The 26,566-nt window shown below is 35.0% G+C and overlaps 2 protein-coding genes across 10 annotated transcripts in view; one reads left to right on the top strand and one right to left on the bottom strand.

Moving 5' to 3' along the window:
- LOC138707640 (AP-3 complex subunit delta-1-like) overlaps positions 1-7,176 on the bottom strand; it is an 84,904-nt gene extending 77,728 nt beyond the window's left edge. Inside the window, exons 1-3 of the mRNA XM_069837325.1 lie at positions 6,788-7,176; positions 6,563-6,658; positions 1,575-1,703 (exon numbers count right to left, since the gene is read on the bottom strand). Of these exons, the coding sequence (XP_069693426.1) occupies positions 1,575-1,703; positions 6,563-6,658; positions 6,788-6,883 (321 nt within the window). The 5' untranslated portion in view covers positions 6,884-7,176. The remainder of the gene's footprint in view (positions 1-1,574; positions 1,704-6,562; positions 6,659-6,787) is intronic.
- A 30-nt stretch (positions 7,177-7,206) lies between these two features.
- The window catches only part of LOC138707642 (bifunctional peptidase and (3S)-lysyl hydroxylase Jmjd7-like), a 36,748-nt gene continuing 17,388 nt past the window's right edge, over positions 7,207-26,566 (top strand). Inside the window, exons 1-5 of one of the 9 annotated variants that reach the window (XM_069837333.1) lie at positions 12,221-12,720; positions 12,959-13,309; positions 14,679-14,744; positions 17,924-18,077; positions 23,670-24,019. In XM_069837333.1, coding sequence (XP_069693434.1) covers positions 14,687-14,744; positions 17,924-18,077; positions 23,670-24,019 — 562 coding nt within the window. In that variant the 5' untranslated portion in view covers positions 12,221-12,720; positions 12,959-13,309; positions 14,679-14,686. The other 8 variants (XM_069837329.1, XM_069837328.1, XM_069837334.1 and 5 more) reach the window with 8 other exon arrangements.

The raw sequence follows: 26,566 nt of genomic DNA, 5'->3' as shown, positions 1-26,566 counted from the left end.
AGCTATAGCCAGTTTTGTGCTTGGTGGGTACCGAAAGCTCTGTTTGAAGCCAAAAAACACAAGGATGAGAGCAGCACTGGCATTCCTGCAGTACTTTGAGAGTGAAGGTGACGGATTTTTCGACCAGATTGTCACGGGAGATGAGACGGTACGTAAATGTCGAAACAAAATGACAGTCAATGACGTAGAGTCACACCAACTCCCTCACGAAACCACAAAAATGTCTCCAAACATTTTCAACCAAGAAGCTCACAACTGTCTTTTGGGATAAGAAAGGTATATTGGTGGATTTTATGGAATGAGACACAACAATAAGCTCTGGCGTTTATTGTCAGACACTAATCAAACTGAGGAGAGCAATGTGGAACAAAAAACGTGGCATATTGAGTTCTGAGGCTGTTTTGTTCCACAACAATGCTCGGATGCATATTGCTGCATGCATCCTACAACAGTTCCAGTGGCAGGTGTTTCATCATCCACCATATAGTTCTTACTTGGCTCAGAGCAATTACCACCTGTTCCCAAATATGAAGAAATGAATTGGATCCCAGCGATTTCAAATGAATGAGGAGCTCAAGGAGAGCATCAATGGGTGGCCACAATCACAGGCAGGTTGATTATTTTTATCATCATCATCATCATCTTCATGGTAGGCTGTCTCATGGCCTGTTCTGACTCAGAGAATCTCTCCATCTGGTTACCGGACGTCCTACATCACGATAACCTTTTGGATTACAATTTAAAACCTCTTTTGTTACAGAATTATGGTCCATTCTTTGTATATGATTATACCAATTAATTTTATTTGTATATATTTTCTCCTTTAAATCATATATTCCTAATGTTTGTCTTATTTCATTGTTGCTCACTTGGTCACGTAAGGTAAGGCCTGCTACTCTTCTTAGAAATTTCATTTCACTTGTTTCAACTTTCCTAACATCAGATCATCTGAGTTTTATGAGTAAGAAGTTTTTTACGTGAACGGGTAACCAGCCCAATGCACAACTCCCTCTCTGGGGGATCGGGTTTGATTTTGGAGTGTCCTTCTCCTAGGTAGTTGCCAACCAAGGCGAGGCTACCTCCCCGAGCTTCCAGGTTTATGGTGCTGGAGACTCACCATTCACATCTTCATCTTTAGTACAAGCAGTTCCGCCATGAGCAGGCAGATGATAGGAGTTTAGTGGAGAGAAGCTATATAAGACGCTAGGTTGATTTTTATGTGGAGGGAATTTCGAAGCTTGTGAAGCAGTACAACAAATGTCTGAATATAAATGAAAAGTAATTGAAAGATGCACTTTCACTTGCATGTAATATAAGTTCCCTCAATGAAATGCTTCCTGAAAAAAAAAAAATACCAGAACTAACTTCCCGAATCACCCTCATATTTTTGTAATATAGATAAGTTTAGTGGTGCAGTACTCTGTCAAGAAATTAATTCTATACTGAGAATAAAGAAACCAGTAAATATAAGCTCCTGCATATTTTAAGAAAAGAAAATATTTTCAATTGCATACATACAAGCATATACATTCACACACAACACACACATTGATATGCAGTAGCACTGAACTCACTTCTGTATCTGAATGAAAACTCTGAGATGACGAAAGGTAGCCTATTCTCTTGTATGTAAATTTCGCTGAGCTCATGACCTCAATGATATTGAAGCCCGCCCAACTGATGTCGTATCCCAGCATTTGCAGCTAAAATCACAAAAATAACCAATGTCAATATAAGATTTCATTCTCATACACAAAGATATTCGTATAAATGACTCAAATCATGGATTTATCATAACGCACGCACACCCCCCCCCCTCCAGGCGTGCGCGGAACCCGTGACAAACCTATCACAGCAACAAAATCATAGGTTTTCAACTTCACACCCCACCACTACAATTTCCACCATTACAATACAGTCTATCTGTGAAAGAAAAGAAAATGATTGTTTATTTAATGATGCTCGCAACTGCAGAGGCTATATCAGTGTCGCCAGTGTGTCAGAATGTTGTCCCACTCTATCTGTGAAAATGGACTAAGATATTATAAAACATAACAAATAACAAAACCATTGACGTGGATGGGGCTGAGGACAAACTTGAAAATGAATCACCAAGTGCTGTAGATAGTAATGTCACATCTTGTGCATCACAGCAGACAGCAGTGGATCAGTTACTCACTTTATATAAGATTCCTTAACAGGTATTGATACAAAAGAGGTTAAAGTTTGAGCTTTCACTTAGACAATGCATTTTTCAATATTTGTAAATCATTCGGTCAAAATGAGACCAAAATTTAACCTTACAATCAAGGGCTTCAATAACTGGAGAGAGCAATGGACAAGGGAAAGGGATTCTATGGTCATGAAAAATCAAAAGCGCAATTGGCTATGTGTAATTGGAAATAATGCGAAAACAGAAGGAACTGTCAGTTTCAACATTACTGAATGAAAAAGTACTAATGGAAAATGGGCATTGTCTGTCACCTTTATTTGAACTGTAACACATGAACTACTGGTATCATTGAGGAAACATACAGTAGTAAAAATGAAATAGAATATGGAATCTTGACAGATTTCTATAATTATACATTGAAGAGAGTTTCAAAACTAAAACAAATTTTCATAAAAAAATAATAATATTGTCACATAAAATCTAAATTATTGCTATTGGAGTGTAATATGTTAAAGCTTCGATGAAAAAATATTATCTGTACAGATAACCAAAACAGTTGATGCTCAGACCTTAGCTTAGCTAGTGCACAGAACATTACAAAAATATGGAACCAATTCAAAATACATTCTTAGTCAATGTTATGTTGAGGTTAATGTAATGTCTGGTAAAGAGGTGGAAAGCACAGCATCATACAAGGAAATCTCAACAAAAGAATTCCATATGTTCATTGCTTTAATAATCGATTACTTCTTGTTGAAACAGCTGTTGATACCAAAGAAATTCACAATTTCTTTGAACAATATGCAATGCTCTAAAATTTCTCGAAAAAAGGAAAAGTGAGAGAGATGTATGAAAGAAAGGCATTGGTACAGTTTTACGCCAAAGATGGCCCAGTCATTATGATGTCCTTGTTATCTGGAAACAGTAAACAAAAAAACACCGTTTTCTTTTGACTTTTATGAAGAGGTGCTTGAAATTTTGTACCCTGCTGACAAATGTGTATAAAATAATGAGACTAAAAGATACTAGAAGAAAAAGTTCATAAGCGCATGGAAGAAAACCTCCATTTGCTCAGTGAAGACCAAGAAAGAACTCAGAACAAACGAATTTGGAAAGTAAGCAAAAAAAAAAAAAAAACTAGAATATTACATCACTTATGAAAGAATTAATGAGCCATCAGTACTCGAAAGTCAAAACATAAAGAGCATGTTTGTTGAAACCATCAATAACATATTGCAAGAACTGAGCAGGTTTCAAGAGAACAGCCCTTATGTAACAGCAGAAATGTTAAGCACTGACCTTAATAATTTATTGCAATTACTTCAAAAAACTTAATATAAACATATTACAAAAAGAAGAAATTGTTGTAGCGAAGAATTATGTTTCCAAGGTAATTAGTGATTCAGAGGATCCAGGTTCAGGTCAAGAACTGAATGATAATCACCTATGAATTCTTCTATCCTTTGAAATGATATGCTAACACTGCTCAGTGTTTCCATGTGTTGCTTAATTACTTGTCAAGCTGATACAGATCCAAGAGTTTACTTGTACTGATCAGTCACCCTCGGTAGCATAGTTGGTATAGTGCTGGCCTTCTGTGCTCGAGGTTGTGGGTCCGATCTCAGCTGAGGTCGATGGCATTTAAGTATATTTAAATGCGAAAGACTCATGTCAGTAGATTTACTGGCATGTAAAAGAACTCCTCCAGGACAAAATTCCTGCACACCGGCGATGCTGATATAACCTCTGCAGTTGCGAGCATCGTTAAATAAACCATAATTTAATTTGTACTAGTCATCAAAGCTGTTGACGATTTTCATCATGTGCATTTTGTCATTGTGTTTTCCATGGTTCCTAATAATTCATCAGCAACTGCATTAACGATTATGATAAGGTGACACAGGCCACTGTTTATATTTCCCATCCTACTCTGTCCACCTAGTAAACCAAGTATTTCAAATCCAGTGCCTAATATAACAGAAAATAATGCCCATGGCTGGCTAACATGATGGTAGTGGGAGTGTCCACTCCAAAGAAACTAAGCAGAATTTGCCCCGATTCCAGGTAGTCATATTCTGTTGGCTTATACGATGGTAATGGGGAGTGCCCATCCTAAGGAAACCAAGCAGCATCTTCCCCTTTTCCAGTTAGTCATGTTCTGTTGGCTTATATGAAGGTAATGGGGAGTGCCCATCCTAAGCACCATTTGTCCCAGCCCAGTTCCAAGTGGTCATATTCTGTTGCCTTATATGATGGTAATGGTGGGCACTCATCCCAAGGAAACTAAGCAGCATCTGCCCCATTTCCATCGCGAGACTCCTGTCCATCAGGACTGGCAGTCGATTGATTCCGTTTGGACAAGTGAGCGTGTACCATTTAAAAAACAAGCATACATCTCTCACAGAATATTTCCTCTTTGTTCCATTCCAGTGCTAGTGAGCATTAACCTTTATTCCTTCAATTCGGCTATGCAGAAAACTATTCTGCGGTGAGTCACGACGAAATTCAGAGCACTCACTGGAGCCATGAGAAAGTGACTATTTTCATGTGTGTTGCTTGGCTAAAAGATGTAACTAGCCTATAGCCTATGCAATGGTAAACGATGATTTATCCGATGATAAATATTCAGTATTCTGTAGTGAACAGTGATTGTGATGCTGAAATGGAAATGCCATTAAAGATAAGAAAAGTGAAATAAAAGAAGAAAAATACACTTATTGGTCCAGTTTGTCGAAGAAAGACCGAGAGAAAGGATCAAAATGTTGGAATATCTCAAGAAAGTTTAGAGGATAAAGATGTGAAATTAATGCTTATGTTTACTGCTAACAGTTCTGGTGGAAAAGTGTTCAAAATCAATAAGCACTATGTGTTTTTGTATATTTTAATCACATTCTAGGTAGCCTTCCAGGGATTACTGAAGACTATGATACAGCCCTAAAGATGGCAACGATAACTGTATATGCTCGGCATACCAAAAGCCTCAACAAACCTAACCTAACCTGTCACTAATTCTCGACCTTACGAAAACCCTCAATCTACCAAAAAACGTAAAGTTCCATATCATATTTTCTAGTAAACGTGTCTTCCTCAACCTCAACTTATTCAGTTTGTGAGAAGGATTTTTTATAGGCCTAAATTTCCTTCAACAAAATGTGGGAACAGTAATACAATTTAGAGAATAATAAAATTTGTAACGTTAGGCCTAATAAATAAAATACAAGGTTTTAAGTAGAAGTTATACTGCTGAAGAAAACAGTTCCAATACAGAAAATATATAATAAATGTTTAAGCAATCTGGTATTCTCTAATTCATGACCTTCAGCAACCAAACTGTCCTGTCCGTTATGTCCTTTCCATTCTCTCTCACTTATGCATGAGTAATAAATTCTGAAAAAAATATATATATATTATTTTAATTTAACGTTTCAGGTATATTTACATAAAAGACTAAAGAACAAGATACTTCACACTGTATTGACGAACTTCAAATAAAATCACAGAAATTTAATCTTAAATATGTAATAATGAGGTGGATATCTACATTGTGTCCGTATGTTACATGAATGAAATACTCCATTTACACCTTGTTCTATAATATGTACCACTTCCACTTTCAAAGGATTGAAGCAACAGGCTTTCTAATAGATTGTATACAGTTATAACAATTTTGTTTTTAAATACATATCAAAAATTTCTACTTTGTATTGAAAAGAACTCTTTAACTGTAACTTCCTTTACTGTGGAATGGCTGTACTTGGCTCGTCTATACAATTTCAATCAAATATTGCAGGACACAAGGAACAATTTCCATAAAGTACATATTTTATAGTTTGGCGCCATCTGTCGATATGTACACTTATAAACAAGAATTAATATTAAGTGAAATATTTTGAAGTGAGTCTGCTAAATCGTTTCATAACTCAGTGATAAGCGTCTGACTACAAATCGAAAAGTTGTTGGACCGAATTCTAGTGGCTGTACATATGATAATTTAAAGTGATATCTACTTGGATTAAATAAGATTTAAAAACAGTAAGGAGTAAAACAAAATAGATAAGACAATACGAAAAAAAAAAATTATAGAAGTAGAAAAGGGAGAGAGAAATAAAGTGCAAATAATAAAAATATATAGTTTTAAGAGAGAGAGAGAGAGAGAGAGAGAGAGAGAGAGAGAGAGAGAGAGAGAGAGAGAGAGAGAGAGAGAGAGGAAAAATGACATTACATCGAATTACCTTTTCTACCAATTTAACACTCTTTTACAACAACCTCAAATTCTCATAATCATAAATCTTTTGTTTCTCGCGGAACTTCTTTCATTCTCCTAAGTTTTCAAAGTTGAGCTAATTTTCAACATTTCATTTTCATCCGTATAACAAACTTAATACTTACGTATGTGAGTTTGGCGACAGCATTTGCCTTAACAGCAATGTTGTCCTGCCGCAATTCTTGCTTAATTTCTTCAATACACTGGGCAATGTATTTTGCCTGAAATATAAGTTCTTCAGTAGTATGATGCCATCTTAAAACCTAACCTGTTTTAGTTTTCCTTACAATCTCAAAACAACAGCTTAAATCTGTAAGATTTAAACACCACTTAAATCAATGCATACTAACCTCATTGTCTTTGTTATTTCGTATTCCACGAACTAAATCCGTTAAATTTTTATCAAACATACGTTCAAAGTTTCCTTTGACTTTTCTAAGTGCCATGACAGGGTCCACATTAGCAATAATGTATGTATTTAATAACTTATGTACAGTATGTTAAATGATATTAAATAATTCATTAACAGCGATTACATGCCTATATTAATCTTGTACCAAATTATGCTATCACAGAAATCATCGAACATAAAATCCTTAAATTCATCACTGACACCGGAAACCTTATGTCGAGGTCATGTGACGTTTACGTTCGTCAGATTTTACCCACCATGCAGCACTAAAATATACCGCCAAACGTACAACATGGGGAAAATTGTTGAATGGGTTCGCGATGTGATAAAATCAACGAGTTAGATACTAACTCGTTGGATAAAATACGAAAATTATAACAATCAAGAGTTAAGCCTGGTTCAGACGGTGCATATAACGATAACCGAGCGTACTATAGGCCTACTATCGCTTCAACTCGAGTAATTTGGTACAGTATGAAAACCAATCGTAAATTTAATTATGTTATATTGCAGAAGCCTTCAAGCCCCCATATGTGCTCGTGTTGCCAACATTTTTAAGAAGAAATTAAATCATAAGTGGAATACAACTAAAACCTGGCTCCCACGGTGAGTTGTTTTTTTTTCTTCAGATTACGTTTCTTGCTTTTTTTCGTGTTTGCCTCGATCACATCACAGATTGACATTATTCCCATCTTCCTACTGGTATGACTGAAGCTTGCTGCTGTGACTCCGCGCCATCTTATCCCATTACAGATTGTTTCTAATCCTAATACAGTAGCGTGCAAATTAATCCGAACAACGTAATTACTTATGCAAAAACACTCAAACGGGATAAAAAAAAAAGGATCTAAGACATACCTCAGTAATCTATGTGGCCTCCCTTGTTCCTAATAACAGCTCTGAGACGATTTGGCATGGATTCCACTAATTTCCCACAAATATTCTTCATTTCTTCATCGCGAAACCATACACCAATGAGGGCAGAAATCGTCTTTTCCTTTGTAGAACAATCCATTTTTTGCATTCTTCTTTTGCAAATTGACCACAAGTTCTCAATGGGGTTGATGTCGGGTGAGTTGCCTGGCCAGGGGAGTACCTGAATATTCTTTTTGTTGAAGAATTCTGTAGTTTTTCGAGACGTATGGCATGGTGTCAGGTCTTGTTGGAACACACCTCTGCCATCCGGAAATGATTTTTGCAGCTGGGGTACGATTCTGGTTTCCAATAAGTGAATATATTTGTCAGAATTCATCATTCCCTTGATAGGTATTAATGCTCCAGGCCCTTCATGTGTAAAACAACCCCAAAACATTACTTTAGGGGGGTATTTGGGTGCTTGTTGGAGATGAGCTGCTGTTACTTTTTCGGATCCTTTCCGTACGTAAGAAACACGGTGGCCGTGGACCTCGAAATGAGACTCATCAGAAAAAAGTACATTCTTCCAGTCATTCACTGTCCAGTGTTGATGTAATTTTGCCCACATTAAGAGTTTTTTTGCAGATAACAGGGGTTAGCAGTTGCTTCTTAATAGGCTTACGAGCCCTTCGTCCAGCTTCCAAAAGCCTATGCCGCACTGTTGTGACGTGAATATTCGCCCCAGTGGTAGCCATTAACTCGCGGGTTAAGTCGACAGCACCGTAAAGAGGGGTGACTTTGAACGCCGGGGTGACTTTGAACAGTAATTTAGCACCTTTCTAAATTAAATGCTGTACCCAATTGCGATATAACTGTTTAAGTTGTCAATAAACTAGTTCAGTTCTTTCGCAATAGGGTACAGCATTTAATTTAGAAAGGCGCTAAATTACTGTTCAAAGTCACCTCAGCGTTCAAAGTCACCCCACTTTACGGCAGTTAGTGTAGGATTTAATTTACTTTTCCTGACAATTAAATGATCATCTGCAGGTGAAGTCTTCCTTTTCCGGCCACAGTTTCCTTTTTTCTGGGGTGTGATGGATCCAGTCTCCCTGTATCGTTTTATGATCGAATTAACAGTAGCCAAACCGATGTGACATTCTGCAGCAATTTGCCTCTGTGTCATAGAAGAATGCTCTGCTAATGTTATAATTTTAGACCGTTTTCGTGGAGTTGTATCCATTTGTGAAGACGACAGAATGTACACAGGATTGCAGTATTAAGTCTTCAACACAACTGAAATGCTTATAAGTACAAAACGACAGGCAAAATGTCACATATTATAAAAAAAAAATAATAACGACAGATCTTCAACAATGGAATTACACGTACTACAGATGTCAATTAAAGCGGTATGAGCAGCTGTGAGGCCAACAATGACAGAAAATGTAAAAATATGTCGTGTTCGGATTAATTTGCACGCTACTGTAGAAACATGTGTTTCTGTTGGAATTTTGTCATCTTTTATGGATTTTATGTGTTAAATGTAGTTACATCCTACATAATGTTGTAATGGTAAACTTTTGCGTATTTGGCACACCAAAAAAGTACTGTGCTCCTTGGGCCCACCTATTGAGAACTAGCGGATTTATTTCAAAGTTTGTCAATTTGATATATCTTTGGTTATGACTTCCCGTGAATAGGTAGTTCGCTGATGATCAGAACGCCAACGCCAGAACTTTGAATGCCAATGACTTTCCCTCCGGACCTCGAACAGAAGGCTGAAATGTAGAGCATGTCAGGAATTTTCCGGACGTCTGGTAACCCTAGATGTGAGAGGTCTGTCGTATAAAAAATTATATATTCTTACCAAATTAATTGTTGAAAGGTTTATTATAACGCTTTTTTTTATACATTCCATTCTTAAAAGGAAACCATAGGTCGAAATTAAAAGAAAGAAAATATATACTTTAAAAAGATAAATTCTGAAAGGAGTTAAAACATGGGGCAACTTAACCAAGAATATATAAAAGCGAAACAATATTTTTGACATCTTAAACACGCAGGAAACGCAATTAGAAAGCGTGAAGACCATCCAGTTCTGAGGATAGCCCATAGGCTGAAACTAATCAACAAGGTAACGTAGTTAATTAACACATGAAATCATGTATATACATTATATTCCGAAAAAAAAAAGTGTTGGAGTTGCGCGACTGTATATATTAAGGTGTATCGGTGTATCTACACGTTTCAACTTTTCTTTCACTTTTCAGCAGTCAAGCAATGCATGCAATAGTGAACGAAACCTAGATCTACATGTAATCCCAGATCACATATAACAGTTTGTTCAATCTTATAGGCTTCCACGGCAAAAATTTTTATCAATTTCACTATGCTACCGAGCTACTACATAAGAAGCAGTGACGTGCAGTCCACCCAAGCAACCCAAGTACGGCTTGGGCAGCACTGCTTGATTATAAGAATCACGATATCTACGTAAATCCATGATTAAGCTTTTTGTTTATTTAATCATAAAGTCCTGAAACGTTTCTGAATACGTTTTGTTAATTGTAAGTCGCGTGATGGGGCATATACAATGCACATACTGCGGTCCCGAGCTGTCAGAGGTGCAAAATGCAGGTCAGCACGTCATCATAACTTCTAACCAATGAGGGTCGCCTCACGAAACTGTGGTAGTTGCATGTACCCCAAGCAGCCGGTAACCTGTCTGGGCTGGCTGTGTGCGCGAAGTCGAATGATTGTAAAACGTACTGCTTCTCTCGCGTATGTTTGTACCGGTACTTTGTAGTTACATTGTGTACGTGTATATAAGTGTAATAAAAAGCTTTGATTATGTCTGGTGATAATTATTTAATTCAGCAACAAAAGAATATTACTCGCCATTTTCACAATACCAATTACGAAAGATGCGATTGCTTTACTGAAAGTGTTAAGTGTAACAGACTATTTTGTTGGAATTGTTTGCTGTTTAGCTGTGACAGAAGCTCCACTTGAACAACTACAGGATACAGCAAGCTAAATACAGTAATTTAACCTGTGGTCCAGGAGGGAAACAAACATGTAAGCAGTCGAGTATATACACTCACGAAGCTTGGGTTCATGAGGGTACTAGGAACAATAGACTGTGCAGGTACTATTTCGCATTGTCTAATGAGGCAATAGTAGCGATCCTAATGGTTAGCAACTATCTATAGATGCATATTTACTACGTATTGAGCTTCGTGACTGTATATACTAGACCACAGTCTACTATATACAGTCACGAAGCTTGAGTTTTGAGGGTGCTAGACACAAGAGACTGTGACGGTACTATTTTGCATTGCCTGTAATGAGCAGAGTCCGGTAATGAGGCGATATTAGCGATCCTAGTGGTGAGCAACTATCTAATGTTTGCATATCTACTACGTATTGAGCTTCGCGACTGTATATATAGTAGACTGTGTACTAGACTTTGATGTTTGTACATATAGAAAATTGTTTCCTATATGATAATTCAGCTGTTGACCAGACAGGACCACATTTTGCGGTCGGAGATAATCGCGATTAGCGACTGTAGTTTGTAACCGTGCTTTTTTAATGCTGTATACAGTGTTGCCAATTCAGTGGGTTTCCCGCTAAATCTAGCTTTTTTGGATAACCATCTTGCCGGTAAAATTATATTATCCCGCTAAGCGGGAATACTAGCGGTTTTTAATCTTTAAAATTTCTGAAATGAAATTCATATTAGGTTTATAAGCGGCTTTCATAATTACGTTTAATTCTTTAAAATTTCTGAAATGAAATTCATATTAGGTTTATAAGCGGCTTTCATAATTACGTTTAATTCGTTCAGTGTGTGTTCTGTGAAATAATGGATGTGTTAATGTAGTGATAATTCCGTATTATATATATTATATATGTTACCGTTAAAACCCGAAATCCGTCAAAACCAGCTTGAGCTAGTAAAAACTAGTTTAAGCAAATAAAGATAGAAAGTGAGTTTTCGTATAATCTAGAATCAATGTCAGGTTAGGTTTGGTTTGTTTAGGTTTTTGTTTGGTAAAAGTCTAAAAAAAACCTATACAAACCAAACCTAACCTGTCATTGATTCTAGATCTTACGAAAATTCGCTTTCTATCTATCTACATTTTAAAATTACTTTTTACTGGTTGAAAATGGTTTTGTCGAATTTTGGGTTTTAACGGTAGCATATATAGTGCAATAAGAATTTAAATATGTTGTGTCTGTGATAAAAGTGTTCAAAATTCCTTTACAGCGCCACATTGGGAACGAAAAAAGTATGGAATATTCGTTACATTGGCGGACGGATGTCGTCACATTGACGGGTGGATGCCCTAATCTTCATTATTATTATTATTATTATTATTATTATTATTATTATTATTATTATTATTTAATAAATATGCATTAAAATCTAGAGATATTTGCTAGAAAATCGCGGGTTTTTCGAAAGTCATCCAGCGGAATTATACGAACTGTTGGCAACACTGGCTGTGTGTGTGTCATTTTTAAAGCGGTTTTGTAAAGCTAAATAAAGCGAGACATATAAAAACGAATTTGCAGCAGCGCTTCACTTTTCGCTTAAAAAACGCTTAACGTTTCGCTTTAAAAAACGCATGGTTACATTCGGTGCAACTACTTTAAATCCGTGCGTTAAACAAAAGCGAAACGCATAAAAGAACGTACTACCGGTATTTTCTGCAGCGATTCACGTTCCTATGTTCTTCTATTAAAAAGTACTCATGGTCACTATTCGCGAAATATTAACGTTATTTCTCAATTTGTCCATTTAAAATTACAGTGAGTGTTTTTACGTCCCACAGTAGAAAATTAGATTACGTACGTTAAAGTGGAGTTGTTCCAGGTCTTTCCATATTACCATAACCCTGAACACGAATTATAACATACGATCATAAAATTATCGTAATTATGCTAATTCTCCAGAAAAGCTACACGGAAAAGGGTAGAATCATCTTTTCCTTCATTAGCTTTTGTGAAGTATGTTTAGTGATAAACATGTGATTTTAATCTGCAGCCACAAACACTTTCAACATTCCGGTAATCGTTTTTTACCTGTATATTCTAATGCACTGTTGTAGTCCCTTCCACGTGTTACAAATATAGTACTCGAGAGGTCCAGGACGCAATATTGTGAAACTGACTATTTCCCTATTAATTCATCCTGGACCTCCCTCATGTTATGTTAGTAATTAGTAACAATTTGTGGGGACTACAGGAGTGCATTAGAACATACACCTAAGACAAGTATGAAAGGAACAAGGGGAATATAAGGGAATGCATGGAGAACAAGTTGAATGGAAGAGAAAGAGAATGGAAGAAAGACAACGAGAAAAGGGGAAGTGCAAGAATAATAAAAGAAAAAACATGGGAAGGCGAATAAAAGAGAAACGAAAGAAAGACAAAGAGAACAAGGGGAATGAAGGGATAATAAAAGAAAGAAGAAGGGCAATACAATGAGAACAGTAGAAATACTAAAAGAAAGGGAGAATACAAGAAGAAATCAAGGAGAACAAATGGAAGACAATAGCAAGAGGAATACAAAGAAGACAAAGAAAAAGAGGAGGTGGTGTTGCATTTTATATGACAGTTCCAAAGTTACCCTTCCCCCAGACAAAGTGAGGAGAAAGACGTAATTCTAAGTCAATAGGAGAATACAAGGAGAACAAGGGAATACTAAGAGCATAACGGGAATACGATAAAAGAAGGGGAATATAAGGAGAACAAGGGTAATGCAAGGAGAACAAAGGGAAAATAAGGAGAAGGTGGGAAATACAAGAACAAGGAGAATACGAGGAAAACAAAGGGAGGTTTGCTTTTATATGTGACAATTCCCAAGTTATTTCTCTATATCTAATGAGGAAAAAGGCCAGTTCTACGACAAAACATCAACATATTCAACATTGGCTATTTGAAAGAGAACACATGGATATTTTTTGTATGGAGGAACAGAGACTAATATGACGACGAAGATATACAACGTGTTTTCTTTAGCAATATATGTCTGCATTATTATTTCTTGCTTTTGTCATTTTCTCATGGCACACCAGTGGATTATTCACAGCACAATGGTTAAAACTGTCTTTAGTGTAGGCCTATACCCCAGGGAATATTTTTTTTTCAAAAGAAACAGAACAGGTTGGAAGCGTGACTGGGTGATAGAGAAAGAAATGCCACAATAAGGTAATCTGTAACTCTGCCAAAACCCTAAAAGACAATGTGACAAAATTTTTTAATACAGTAGTATTGATACCGAACATGTGAATGACTCCTCTGATAATAGAGTTTAGGTAATGTGAGGTTAGTCTCTTTTCAATTATATTGTGTCTTATGTAATTAATGCTATATTTGAAGTTTTTCTTAAATAGGTATTTAAAAATAAATTAGAAATCTGACATGAATTCATACAGAACTGTAAATTCTTTTCGGAATATATAGGTGTATATATAGGAATATCTTCTACAAATAGCCCACAACAGGCTGAAACTAGTCAACAAGGTACTGTAACCCAATATTTAATACGCTAATGCAATAAACCTATATATTCCGAAGTGATATAGTATTAAAAGTTGTGTAATCAAAATGTGTGTAAATTCTTAGAGACATCTGCAGTTCAGAGAATCATCAATTGAAGTGTTATTGTTAATGCAGCATGTCATGGCATTTTTGCAATTTCATACCACTATATTATATATTGAGAACATTGCCATGTATTAGGTGTTAATGCTTTGTGGCTATGCTTAAGCATGGTTTCGAATCCTGCTTAGATTTTTTTTCAAGGTTTTCCCCCCAATTTTAACACCAATGTTAAATAATTCCATTGTGTTCCATCAAACTCAACTCGCCAAAAACCATTTTGCTATGACCAATTCTACCAAAGCTAAATATCCACTTAGTTGATACAGAACCATTAAACATTACTTTTTATTTGTTTTCAGCTGCAGGAATGGCAGTAGTAGGAAGTGTTTTGAAGTCATTCAAGCGTTTATCCACAGATGCGAAAGGTAAATTAAATTGGATTGTATAATATGTTTCCCTATTGTACTGAAACACATATGAAATTCTCTGTCCATATTTACATAATTATTAACAGAGTACTACGATACATGAGTGTAATCACACTATCTGTAATATGAGGCTTTGAGAATTTACTAAACACTCATATGTTCACATTTGCTTTGAGTGTAGGTTTTTAATTAATAGTTTATGAAAATTAAAAAAAAAAAAATCACTTTCTTTTACATAACTCATGGAATAATGGTACTGGTATGGTACTTGAACTAAAATACTTAGAGAAAGCTTAACTCTTAACCACTTTGTGTGTCATATAAGTCACAGTGTTTACTTAAGAATGAACACTGCCATGTTGTGAAATATTCTAACAGAATTATCACTACTCTGGTCTGCATCCCCATAAATGGAAACTTTTTTGTTGAACATTTTTTAATGTTACACATAGTAAATGGAGAGTTAAAAACTTTTTTTTTCACGCTGTTTATGTCTTATATTTTTCCTTGAAATATTTTGATATTAAATACATTGGAACTCAATTCTATTAAGCTGTATTTATTAATAAAAGATTAATTCTGTAAATTTATGGAATATTAATAAGAAATCTGCAACTTATGTCAGGGTACACTTGTGGAAATAAAAATAACCGACTTAAAGATGTCTTCTTGGTGACCTTGTGTTTAGGGCGACAATTTACAAAATTCTAAGAAGGAGAACACTGATCTGAATTCATCACTAGTGCAGTAGAAATAATTTAGGAATTCCATGTCACTTTATGTATAGTAGTTCATCTGCTTTAAGTATTTTATTTATTATAATTTTAAAACCTTAAGAAAGTATTTTAAAATTTGAACCTACATTGGAAATAAAATTCTTTTAAAACTAGGCTTACATTGAAAAAGAGATGATGTATGAAATTCAATTATTTCTTACTGATTTTGTGTGTAATCTATTTACCACATGACATAGTCCTTCCCCCTCCCCCCCCCAACTTCTGGAGTTTTCTGTTGTGCCAGGAAGTCTTTGTCATGGACTTGCATTCCAAAAATGTTGATAGAGATTTGGAGCTCTGCTTTGAGTGTGTCTACTTACAGAGGGTTCCTTTAATTTTCCATGCTGAGATCATCATCAAGGAATTTGTGTATGCGTTGCTGCATGGATTGGAGAAGATATAAGCAATAATTTTCTTGAGGCTAGTGAAAGAGATCTCAGGATTATTGAAGAGCTTGAGGTAGTAGTCTTCACTACAGATATCTACCATCTCCGGCCCATTGATAATAGTCTTCACAACTCAATATTCCTAATATAATTAATCCATATCAATATCTTGGAGGTTACAAGCCTTGACAGCATCACAGAAATCTTCAAAAGTGATGGCTCTTGTGAGGTCCAACTTAGAAATTTTGTTGTGAAAACTGTCTTTGGCAAAATCATACCTGTCACTTAATGCATTTCACAGTTCTTTCATAAAAATTAACCTTTAAACCAGTAATGTCAATTGATGTGCAGGCATATTTGTGCACACGAAAAGCATAGCTTCCATTCTATAGCAGAGATGGCAGTCAACAAGGGATGTGTAGTATCTTACATACATTGAGACGTAATGGAGGCTAGAAAGAGGGATACCACAAAAAGGGGAAGTATAGAGATGTTAAGAGGGACAGTCGGGTGAAGTTGCCTTCAGACTTACAGTTAGAACTAATTGATTTAATAAATGCTGTAAAATGAAAATACTGTATAATGATGAGGACACCATTATCTCTTACAAAGTCTTAAATCCTGCTCAATGCTCATAGTTTCGTAAATTTGTTGCACAAATTATGTCAGTCTTCGTCAGCACATACTTATGTGAACAATTTTTCTGTCTAATGAAGTTGACCAAGCTTAGGTTAAGATCCAGATTGTCTGACAATAACTAGCAGGCTATGCTTAGATTTGCTGTTGTATATGCCTTATCACCAAACATGCCAAAGTTGATGTCAAAAATCAATTGCAAAAATACATTACAATCAGGGAAAATTCAGCGATCTAGATTGTTTAACATAGAAGAAATAGAATTTTCATTTAAGTGACATATTACTGCTGCAGTGTGAGGTGATATGTACAATAAGTGTATGTTAGTTATGTTCTTCATATTGTAATACAAAATGGGAACTGTTCAGTTAAATAATTTACTTTTATAATATAAATTAATATGAAATTAATACATTTAAATACCAAATTAAAATATAAGAAGACATATTACTGGTGTGTTTTTGTTATGTTCTTTGTATTGTAATGTAAAATAGAGACTATTGTTTACTACAAATGAAATAATGTAAATGTGTGTTAAAACATGTGTATCACATTATTATTTGATGAAAATATCAGAACAAAACAAAAAAAGAAAGGATTACATGGAAAATGTGGTTGTATTCTGTTCATCCCAGTTATCCCGGTCGAGGAAAGTTACGTGGTTGAGGTTTTTTCCGGGGTTTTCCCTCAACTCAATACGAGCAAATGCTGGGTAGCTTTCGGTGCTGGACCCTGGACTCATTTTACCGGCATTATCACCTTCATATCATTCAGACGCTAAATAACCTAGATGTTGATACAGCGTCGTAAAATAACCCAATAAAAAAAATCATCCCAGTTATGAGTTACGACCTGGTCTTACAGAGTCTTACTCCAGGACAGATCTGCTTGGGGGCATGGAAAGTCACTGCTTCGCTATTTTGTTGACATCACTGTTTTAATTGCTGGAAGAATTACACCACTATTACATGCAAATCTTTTAGCTGTTAACTAGGAGTTTGTATACCTGCATTAGCGGGTAAAATCGTGTTGGGTTTGTTAGCTGAGTGGTTTAAGGCACACAAGGTATGTCTGTCTAGCATATCGTGCCTAAGGTTGCAGGTTCATGTTCTAACCAATGCAATCAATTGAAATGGTGGTAAAGGATAGGGAGGGCCCATGTAAAATAGTTGGTGTGTAATGGTAACTATAACCCTAGCCATTATGAAAATATAGCAAGAGACAGTCCTTTATAAGTATGATATTCGTGTTCTGTTTCATACTCTAGAAAGCGTCATCAATCTGTCATTTCACATGCTTCAGATGTGATATATTTGTATGAAGTCCTGCAGTTATCAATGTAAAGCATAATTGTGAAACATTTGTTTTCTCCATCCAGATTTATACCTCACGCAAGATGTTCCAACATTAGATGCTCCCTTATCGCCATTGGAATTTTACCGTAATTGGGTTGCACCAAATCTTCCTGTTCTGATGAAGGGTGCTGTGAAACACTGGCCAGCAATTGGGAAGTGGAGTACTCAATATTTTAGGTACGTTTGTTAGAGACTTTTAAGTTGGTGTGATTAAAAATGTCGAATGATATTTGTTTTGAATATAGGTAAATGTTCAGTGACATTAGCGAGCCATATAACCATGTTGTTTAGTCAACTGTCCGAAGACAGGTTTGAACCTCACAAGTGATACCTACATGACACCACTTACGAGGCAACTAGGCCAGGAGATAATGGGGTAGGGTAGCCAGTTCCTTTTCCTCTCCATTGCATACATCACCGATTAGCTACATATTACACTATAGACTTCAGATGTGTACAAACAATTGTTCTTCCTCTGACATATCGTCAAGTGAGATGTACTGCCTGATAAGAAATGTACATATCAGCCAGAACCTCTATCAGAGGTACATAGAGCCATATAGTAAGGTGTTTTTTCACTTCAGATGACCATTGCCATATTTCATTGTATTGCTGTTTTTGTTTGTGACTTTGTTGTCATTATCATCATCCTCATCTTTATCATTATTAATATCAATGTATGAATTTCTCCATTTCTTCTAAGTTTCTGGAAGATAACACAAGAGTAAAAATAATTTAATTCTGAATGATCTGAAAAAAAGAATACATTTATATTAGTAAAATTCGAAATATCATTAGAATACAATGTGATATTTAGTGCTTATATGCCATAGAAACTTACATAGAATGTCGGGCTGCTGTTTTGCCAGACTTTATCATTGAATATTTCTGACATATTTTAAGATTAGTTCTGATAATTCATAGTAACATACATGTGAGACACAATCATTATAGTATGTCTTAACTATATAATGATGTTAAATTGACTGCTTGGAAAGGACTTAATTTGAGTTCTGGTAATGCATCTTTATCAGTCAAACTTTTCTCAGATTTTACCTATTTCCACAACCAGGAGAATTTTGGATTATTATTTATAAGCACTTAGCTAATCAGCGATCAAAGAATCAGGAGGAAACAGTTTACAACTGACTAATGGAGGAGTAGATGTGGACTAACTGTAAAAACAAGTCAAGGTTACATTGCATATAGCATATGAATTATGACAGTATTTTGTTTACTACTTAATATTGATAGAGTCAGTAGCCAAATAATTAAAAAAAAAAACATGACAAGGCAAGTGCTTTGAAGGAACTGGCCTTGAATCTAATAAAATTACATGTCTTAGTAACTCAGTACAAACTTGTCACAGTCTTCATGTAATGTCATGTCGAGAGTAACAGAAATTGAACCGAGGAAGAGATCATGAGGACATGCCACCTTCATTTTGTACAGTCTGTCTTTACAGAAAAATATAAAACTAACAAATTTTGTAACACTTAAAGAAAAGCTTGTATGTCGCAAATATTCCATCTGCATTTGCCATGATTGTGTAAGAAAAACGGAAGCTGAGTAATATCATAATTTTTTTGCAGATAAGTATTTGGCAGTTAGGCTGAATATATTACGGTTTGGGAACTTAGGTATTTATAAAAGTTTAAAATGAATTTTAATATTAATCTACAATTAATAGCATAATTTCTAAGTACATGTTATTGATTATTTTGTTCTCCTGTAAAATTTCCTTTTACGACTTTAGGTCCCTTTTTGTACAATGGGTCATATTTATATTATTTTGGAAAGAGATTTTATTACCTATATAATTTATATCATTAAGCCTAAGATTTATATTATTTTGTAATAAAACATATTTTTAAAATGAACCCCCTAATCTCAATGATATCATCATAATGGTGATTGAAATTTAAAAATTTAAAAGTCATGTTGAGGTTAGAGTTCAGATAAGTTGAATAATGTATAATAAGAAAACATTATGTTACAATTTCAATCAACAGCTTATCAGAAAAGGACTATTGTTGCTTCCCAATTAATTCTCTTTTCTAACTATTGTTCGTAAAATCCCTTTTTCATTAATTTCAGATATCTTAATCACCTCATTGACTCGAGTGACAAAATATTTCATAGAACTTCAGTAACCAGCTACTATAAAATATGGCATCATCAAATTTTAACTTCTAGCATACACATATTTTATGTTTACACTCCAGTAATTATTAACAACATAGACAGAGAGAGAACTATTTCCTTGGGGGATGCAAAGCAAAACCAAAGACTCCCGATATAACGAGGTTACGGGGGATATCATTTACTTCCTCCCCCATTATAGCTTGACTGTGGTACAGTATATCGAAATATGATCATTTAATAAAAGTATTTTTGAGGTATACATGTTTCTTACAGTGTTACATCCATAACAATGATGTTTTGAACCGAGTTGTATAGAGCTTCAACTGTAGGTCTACTACTACTGTAGGGCATAACCATAGGCAGAGTTATGGAAGAGTATGTGGGAGCGCTACCCCCCTCCCCCAATTTGTCTGAACTCTTTTTTTTTTCTAAAAAAACATAAAATTGTTTAGTCACACGTTAAAAAGTGTTAAAATTTTTGAAAAAGGTATATACCTTGGACAGACGGCCCGTTTCGATGCGATGTTATGTCTTCATCAGTGTCTCCTGAACTACTGGTGATCTTGAATTCTGCGATGTGCATTTGTCAATTTTAGGGGTGGGAGTGTGTTGCTCTTATGGTGGGGGCTTTTTTCTATTAACATTACAAAATATTGAATTCAAAAGACTTTTCTTGCTTTTGTTTATGAATGGGATATTATTTGTAAATGCTACTACCATACCGTCTTCCTGGAAAATGGCTGTTTTCACAAAAAAATCTTTGGACTATGGTTGTTTTATGAAAACTACTGAAAATTTCCACTCCTTTAACATGGGACTATAGTGTTTTTTTTTCACTAACACCTAATTACGTAGATGGCCGCTGCAGACTTCTAACACAGAAGTACAGGCTGTTGCAAAAGAAACATTACAGTGCTTCCATTCCTCAAACGAGGTATAGAAATTCTTATACATTCAGAAATTTAAAATAAATATTATAGTCTAGACACATGATCTGAAGACATTAATTCGTCAATTTAAGCACAGAAACTTAATCATAAGCAAAAGCAAGAAAAGTCTTTTGCATTCAATATTTTCTAATGTTAATAGAAAAAAAAAAAAAAAGAGTTCAGACAAGTTTGGGGGGCAGCCCCCCCCCCATAACTCCGCCTATGATTAACAATCCGAAGGACATACATGCATATGCTTTACTTCTTGAATACATGTCATTATTGAATTTTTATATGCTGTTTTTAATGTTTTGACATAATAATAATAATAATGATAATGTTTCCTATATTGTTTTATTCATTATGTATGCATTTCATATTTTATATTTTGTGTTTCACTTGTGTTCAACTTGTCTAACATATTGCTTTCACCTGATGATGATTTCTTGTAAAATCGAAAATATTCGTGGATACTACCAAGAATTATAATGTGATCATTGTAACAAAACTTGTTTTTGTACCAATCTGATAAGTTGTTGACTGAAATTGTAACATAATTTTTTCTCATATATGAAATTAAAAATCTAAAAGAAGAAATTAGTTCCAGTTTGTAATCCATTATTTATTTAAATGAAACATCTTTCAGCAGCCTTCTATTGCCCTCTATATATGAATAATTCGTCTGCCATTTGTTAATATATTTCTTTTTATTTTTCTCACATCTGCATTAAATTTCTCCAATACGTCTAATAGTCGCCAAATGTCATTTTCTAGCCATTTATTTGCGTTTATCTATAGAAGAGGTAACAAAATTCCACAGCAGAAGCTATCACGACTTCCTAAATAATATAAATCAAGGTGATTCGAAACCAAAGATTACTAAAGTATTACTTTCGTTCACTGCGCCATGCCTCAGCGTGATTATCTAGTTCTGGAAACAGAATTAAGCTCCTGATCGCGATCGGGACCAAAAACGTTGTAGCTATATATCTAGACACACAATTGGCGCTGGTGTGCTGTACAAATTTGAACACTCTCGCGCAGGTTCGCATGACATCATGTTTGGGGAGCACAAATGATTGTTTCTGTGAAGCATTCGGAGTTTAGAAAATACCATTGGGTACATAGGCGTCTCCTTAACAGACATCCCCCTTCACTGTTATATAACTAAACTTATTTATGTATCTTCTAACGTATAGGCCCAATATAAAATAGCAGAAGTAGGTAAATCTAAATACTGTAACTAAGCATTGCTTTAAATATAAAAGCTTTATATTGCTCATAAACAGACTTAGGCTATGTATTAGTTTATTTCTATTTCCAATGACCGAATACATGAAATATTTTTACTTATGTTATTTTATCTATGTTGGAAAATACATAACTTATTTAAGTTATATTACAAAGAGAGGGACGTCTGCTAAGGAGATGCCTATATACCCAATGGTATTTTCCAAACTCCTGATGCACTGTAATAATAATCCTCAGTGTTTTGAGAATCAGAGGCAATATGACTCTAGAACTTTCGACTGTAGACAATCATTACAGCCCCTTCATTCTTACATCATTTTCAATGACAGAATATTCTGAAAATGTGATTGTATGCATTGCTGACTTTGTTGTTAATTCATTAAGAAAATATGGTGTAATAAATCTAAAGACTCATCTTATGGCTCCAGTAGTGAACAAAATCTCTTTTTTTTTTTTTTTTTTTTCAGTGGGAGAATAATAGGAGTCTTATCATACCATCATCTAAAATTATAGAAATATGCCGCTTAAGTGAACGAGCGATTATACAGATGTTGATAGAGAACAATGGCATATTACCACCCAAGGGTCTCACGTACATCGTGTGAAAAACAATGTGATCAAACAGTTGAACACTTCTACAATCTTTCTACAACTATAGGAACATTTTAGAAAATGAGTCACCAGATTCCCCCTGAGAATCACATTTTAAACTCGTTAAACTGACCATAGAAATACATAAAAAGCTACCAGCATATCTCAGTCGACTAAGGCCTGCCTATGTGGAGTTACACTTGGAGTGAGTTCGATTCCCGCTTTAGTTGGTTACGTGGTTGTTTTTCTTTTTCCCCTCGATATCCCCAACCATAAGGCAAATGTCAGGAAATCTGTGGCGAATCCTTGGCCTCATCTCACCAAATACCATCTTGCTAACATTAATACAATCGATGCTAAATAACCTAGTAGTGGATACAGCGTCGTTAAATAACCAACTAAAAAAAGGTATATAAAGAGCAGATGTCAGCACACAGCTTGCTGGCTCTTTCCCACTATACATATATTTTCAAAGTATACCTCGACTGTGTTAAATACAGTGTCAGTCCATTCACCCAAGTACTGAGAATCGTGCATGGTCGCATGAGTTTTCCCATACAGAGTTTCTATGAGAGCAACAGGATTACTTACAGTATGTTGTGTATAACATTTACTTCTGATTCGTATATAATATACACGAATGATGGGATGGAATTCATAAAGAACATACAATTAGATAAACATTTATTTATGTGAGATATTTTGTTATATTTGCACTAAAATGCGTAGTGTATCATTTTCACTGTGGGCCACTAAGTGTTTTTAGTCCTTCTCTGTTTCGTATAATGATGTGTCACAGACAGGGCCTTATTTTGCTCTTATAAATTATTAATACATTATTTATTTTTATTAGGAATACTCTCGGTGAGAAATTGGTTACTGTTGCTGTAACCCCAAATGGTTATGCTGATGCTATTGCCACAAGAACTGTGTTGGGACCAGAGAATGAAGAACATTTGGAAGACTATTTTGTGACTCCAGAAGAGAGGATTATGCCACTGACGGAGTTTTTTAATGCCCTTGAAAATTGTGATGATTATCCTGGAGTATTTTATATCCAGCGCCAAAACTCAAATCTTACAGAAGATTATCCAGAGTTGATTGATGACGTAGAAAGAGATATTCCATGGGCTACTGAAGCATTTGGTTCTGAACCTGAAGCAGCTAATATTTGGATAGGAGACAAACGTGCTGTAACATCTAGTGAGTATTTAAGATGTCTTAATGTGTCTTAGTACATACATTGTACATGAACTGATTGGATTCATTCAGTTGTGCTAATGATGATTCGGTTATTAATTTTCAAATCATGTACGTCCCATTTCGGCATAGTGTCTGCCTTTGTCAACAGTCTAATAACATCGGTTTTGATTATTCTGATGCCTGTTTTGAAGCCACTATTTTTGTATTAGTGACCAACTCTGTGTGTGTGTGTGTGTGTGTGTGTGTGTGTGTGTGTGTGTGTGTGTGTGTGCGCGCGTGTGCGTGTGCGTGTGTTTTTTTTTTTTTAACCAATCAGTACTAAATAAACTTTTAACACTTGTGCAGTCATGTTCAATGTGTGATCTTGTTCTAAGAAGTACAAATTACTTGGCATCTCGTCAATCATGTCGAAAATATCATCTGTGAATAAGAGTTGAAGCATTGAACAAGAGATAGATTAGACCAGTGGTGATCAACTCGTGCTCTTTGTGCAAGAGAACTCTTCATTGCGGGATCAGATCATCACAATGTTTGCATTGTTCTTTTTGCTCAAGAGTATACATATTACTTTGTAAGAGCAGCTGGATCAGACTCATTACTGGGTGAAGACTTCATCATTTCTTCCTGAGTTGAGTAAATACGGGTTCATCATCTGCCCATTTCCTCTTTGTAACTCCCGGTATTTGTTTCACTATTTTCCTCATCTTCTGCAATGAAAATGTTATCTGCGATGCACTTGTGGTCATTTCTCTTCTTTTCTTGCCTTGGCTAGAAGTTCTGAGTGAATTTTATTCTAATGTCTTGATCCACTGAGGATGTCACATTTACTTCCACCATTGTAATAAGCATGTGTGCAGAGGAGAGGTTCAGGTTTAGTCCTGCCTATTCGCTATTTTCCTCATCAGTCCTGCTGCCATCTTGAAAGGAGATTAAGGTTATGTCTTTAACAGGTACAGCTTCAGTTTGAAGATCTACAATCAGCATTTTACAATTTCAAATGACACCAGAATTAGTTTTATAGCTGTAATAGTTTTGGAGTTACAGATGTGGGGAAAATCCAGTAATTTTTCATTCTTTGATGATTCGTGACAAAATATATATACAGTCAAAAAATTCTAAAATTTGTAATATATGTTAACACCCTGGGTACATCCAAATACCAAAAAATTAAGGAAACCTGGAATATTAGGGCCATATTCATAGACATTTTTAGCACGGGCTTCCGGTGGATGATCAGCGAACTAATGTTTTTCGTATTCATAAACCAGTGTTAGCGATATGATATGATATAAATCCCGTACAAGTAATCAGTCGATAGCCAGGGCTAGTTTAGCACGCTCGTAGCGGGGCCTAGCGAAATGTCTATGCATAGCACCCCTAGTGTCAAAAAAAAATCAGAAATGGGTGAATTGACATGGCATTTTTTTACATCTGCGTTAATGCTCTCGTACATGAAATTTCAGGTTTAAGAACTTTTCGGAAATAAGGTACCTATCAGTTTTAGGTACAAATTTACATTTTTTCTAAAGCTTGCAAATCTGTTTGAAGTGCAATTCCGTCACTATGTTATTAACAAAATAGAATTTCATTGCAAACCATTGCCACAAGAGTTGACTTAATTTTGTATCATATCTGAGCTAAACTAAGAAAACAAAAATATTCATATGAGCTAATGGTATGTCTACTGTTTTTAGTTTAAGGGTATAGATCTGTGAAATTTGTAACTTATACATTTTTCCACCAATTAATCTGAAACTTTTACCACATATTTCTTACTATGTGGACATGCAATACACAAATTTCCACTTTGATATTCCAATTAGTTTTTGTTGTTTTTTTAATACTGAATTATAATTGCCCCAATTTTCAAAGTTAACATAATTTTTTCTTTAAATTTATATTTAATTTATTCCTGATAGACCTATGTAAACTATGACATATGATTTTCATATTTGTTCAATTACTTTTTGAGGAAAAAATATTTACCCTTTTAGTTGTTACTTTTTCAATTTTTTAAAACTTACATCCTCAATTTTTCAATTTTTTAAAACTTATCACAGTCTCAACACATGGTCATTTGAATACTTTCAATAGTAGAAGAAAACATATGTGTCAGTTTACTTCACATGCTTTTGTGGACTTGTGTGCAAAATTTCACTGAGGTTGGAGAAAACTGCATTCATTAGAGCTTTTTGAATGTTACAAAATGTTGAAAATTGGAAAATCGAAAAACGAATATCAAAGTACAGCATGTATATGATATATACTATTGGTATCCTTCCTTCCTATACACGTCTATCACACACATTTTTTTCTACATAACAGCGCGAAATGAGAACTGAATGAAAAGTAAAATTAGTTAGAATGGAGAACAAAATCTGTCAGAATGACAGCTGAATGTTAGCACGTGCTGGTCCCTTTAAATTCGTCCTGAGTGGCTTTAAATTATCATAGGGTCAAAATAAACACATATTTAGAAAACTGAAACATTATTTTAATTTTTAGAGTTAAAAAAAAAAACTTTTCATTTTTTTATGATTTTTTTCC

The sequence above is a fragment of the Periplaneta americana genome, chromosome 10 (assembly GCF_040183065.1).
Source record: "Periplaneta americana isolate PAMFEO1 chromosome 10, P.americana_PAMFEO1_priV1, whole genome shotgun sequence".
Taxonomy (NCBI): Eukaryota; Metazoa; Arthropoda; class Insecta; order Blattodea; family Blattidae; genus Periplaneta; species Periplaneta americana.
The sequence above is the reverse complement of the archived record's forward strand: the minus strand, read 5'-3'. Positions and strand labels throughout refer to the sequence as shown.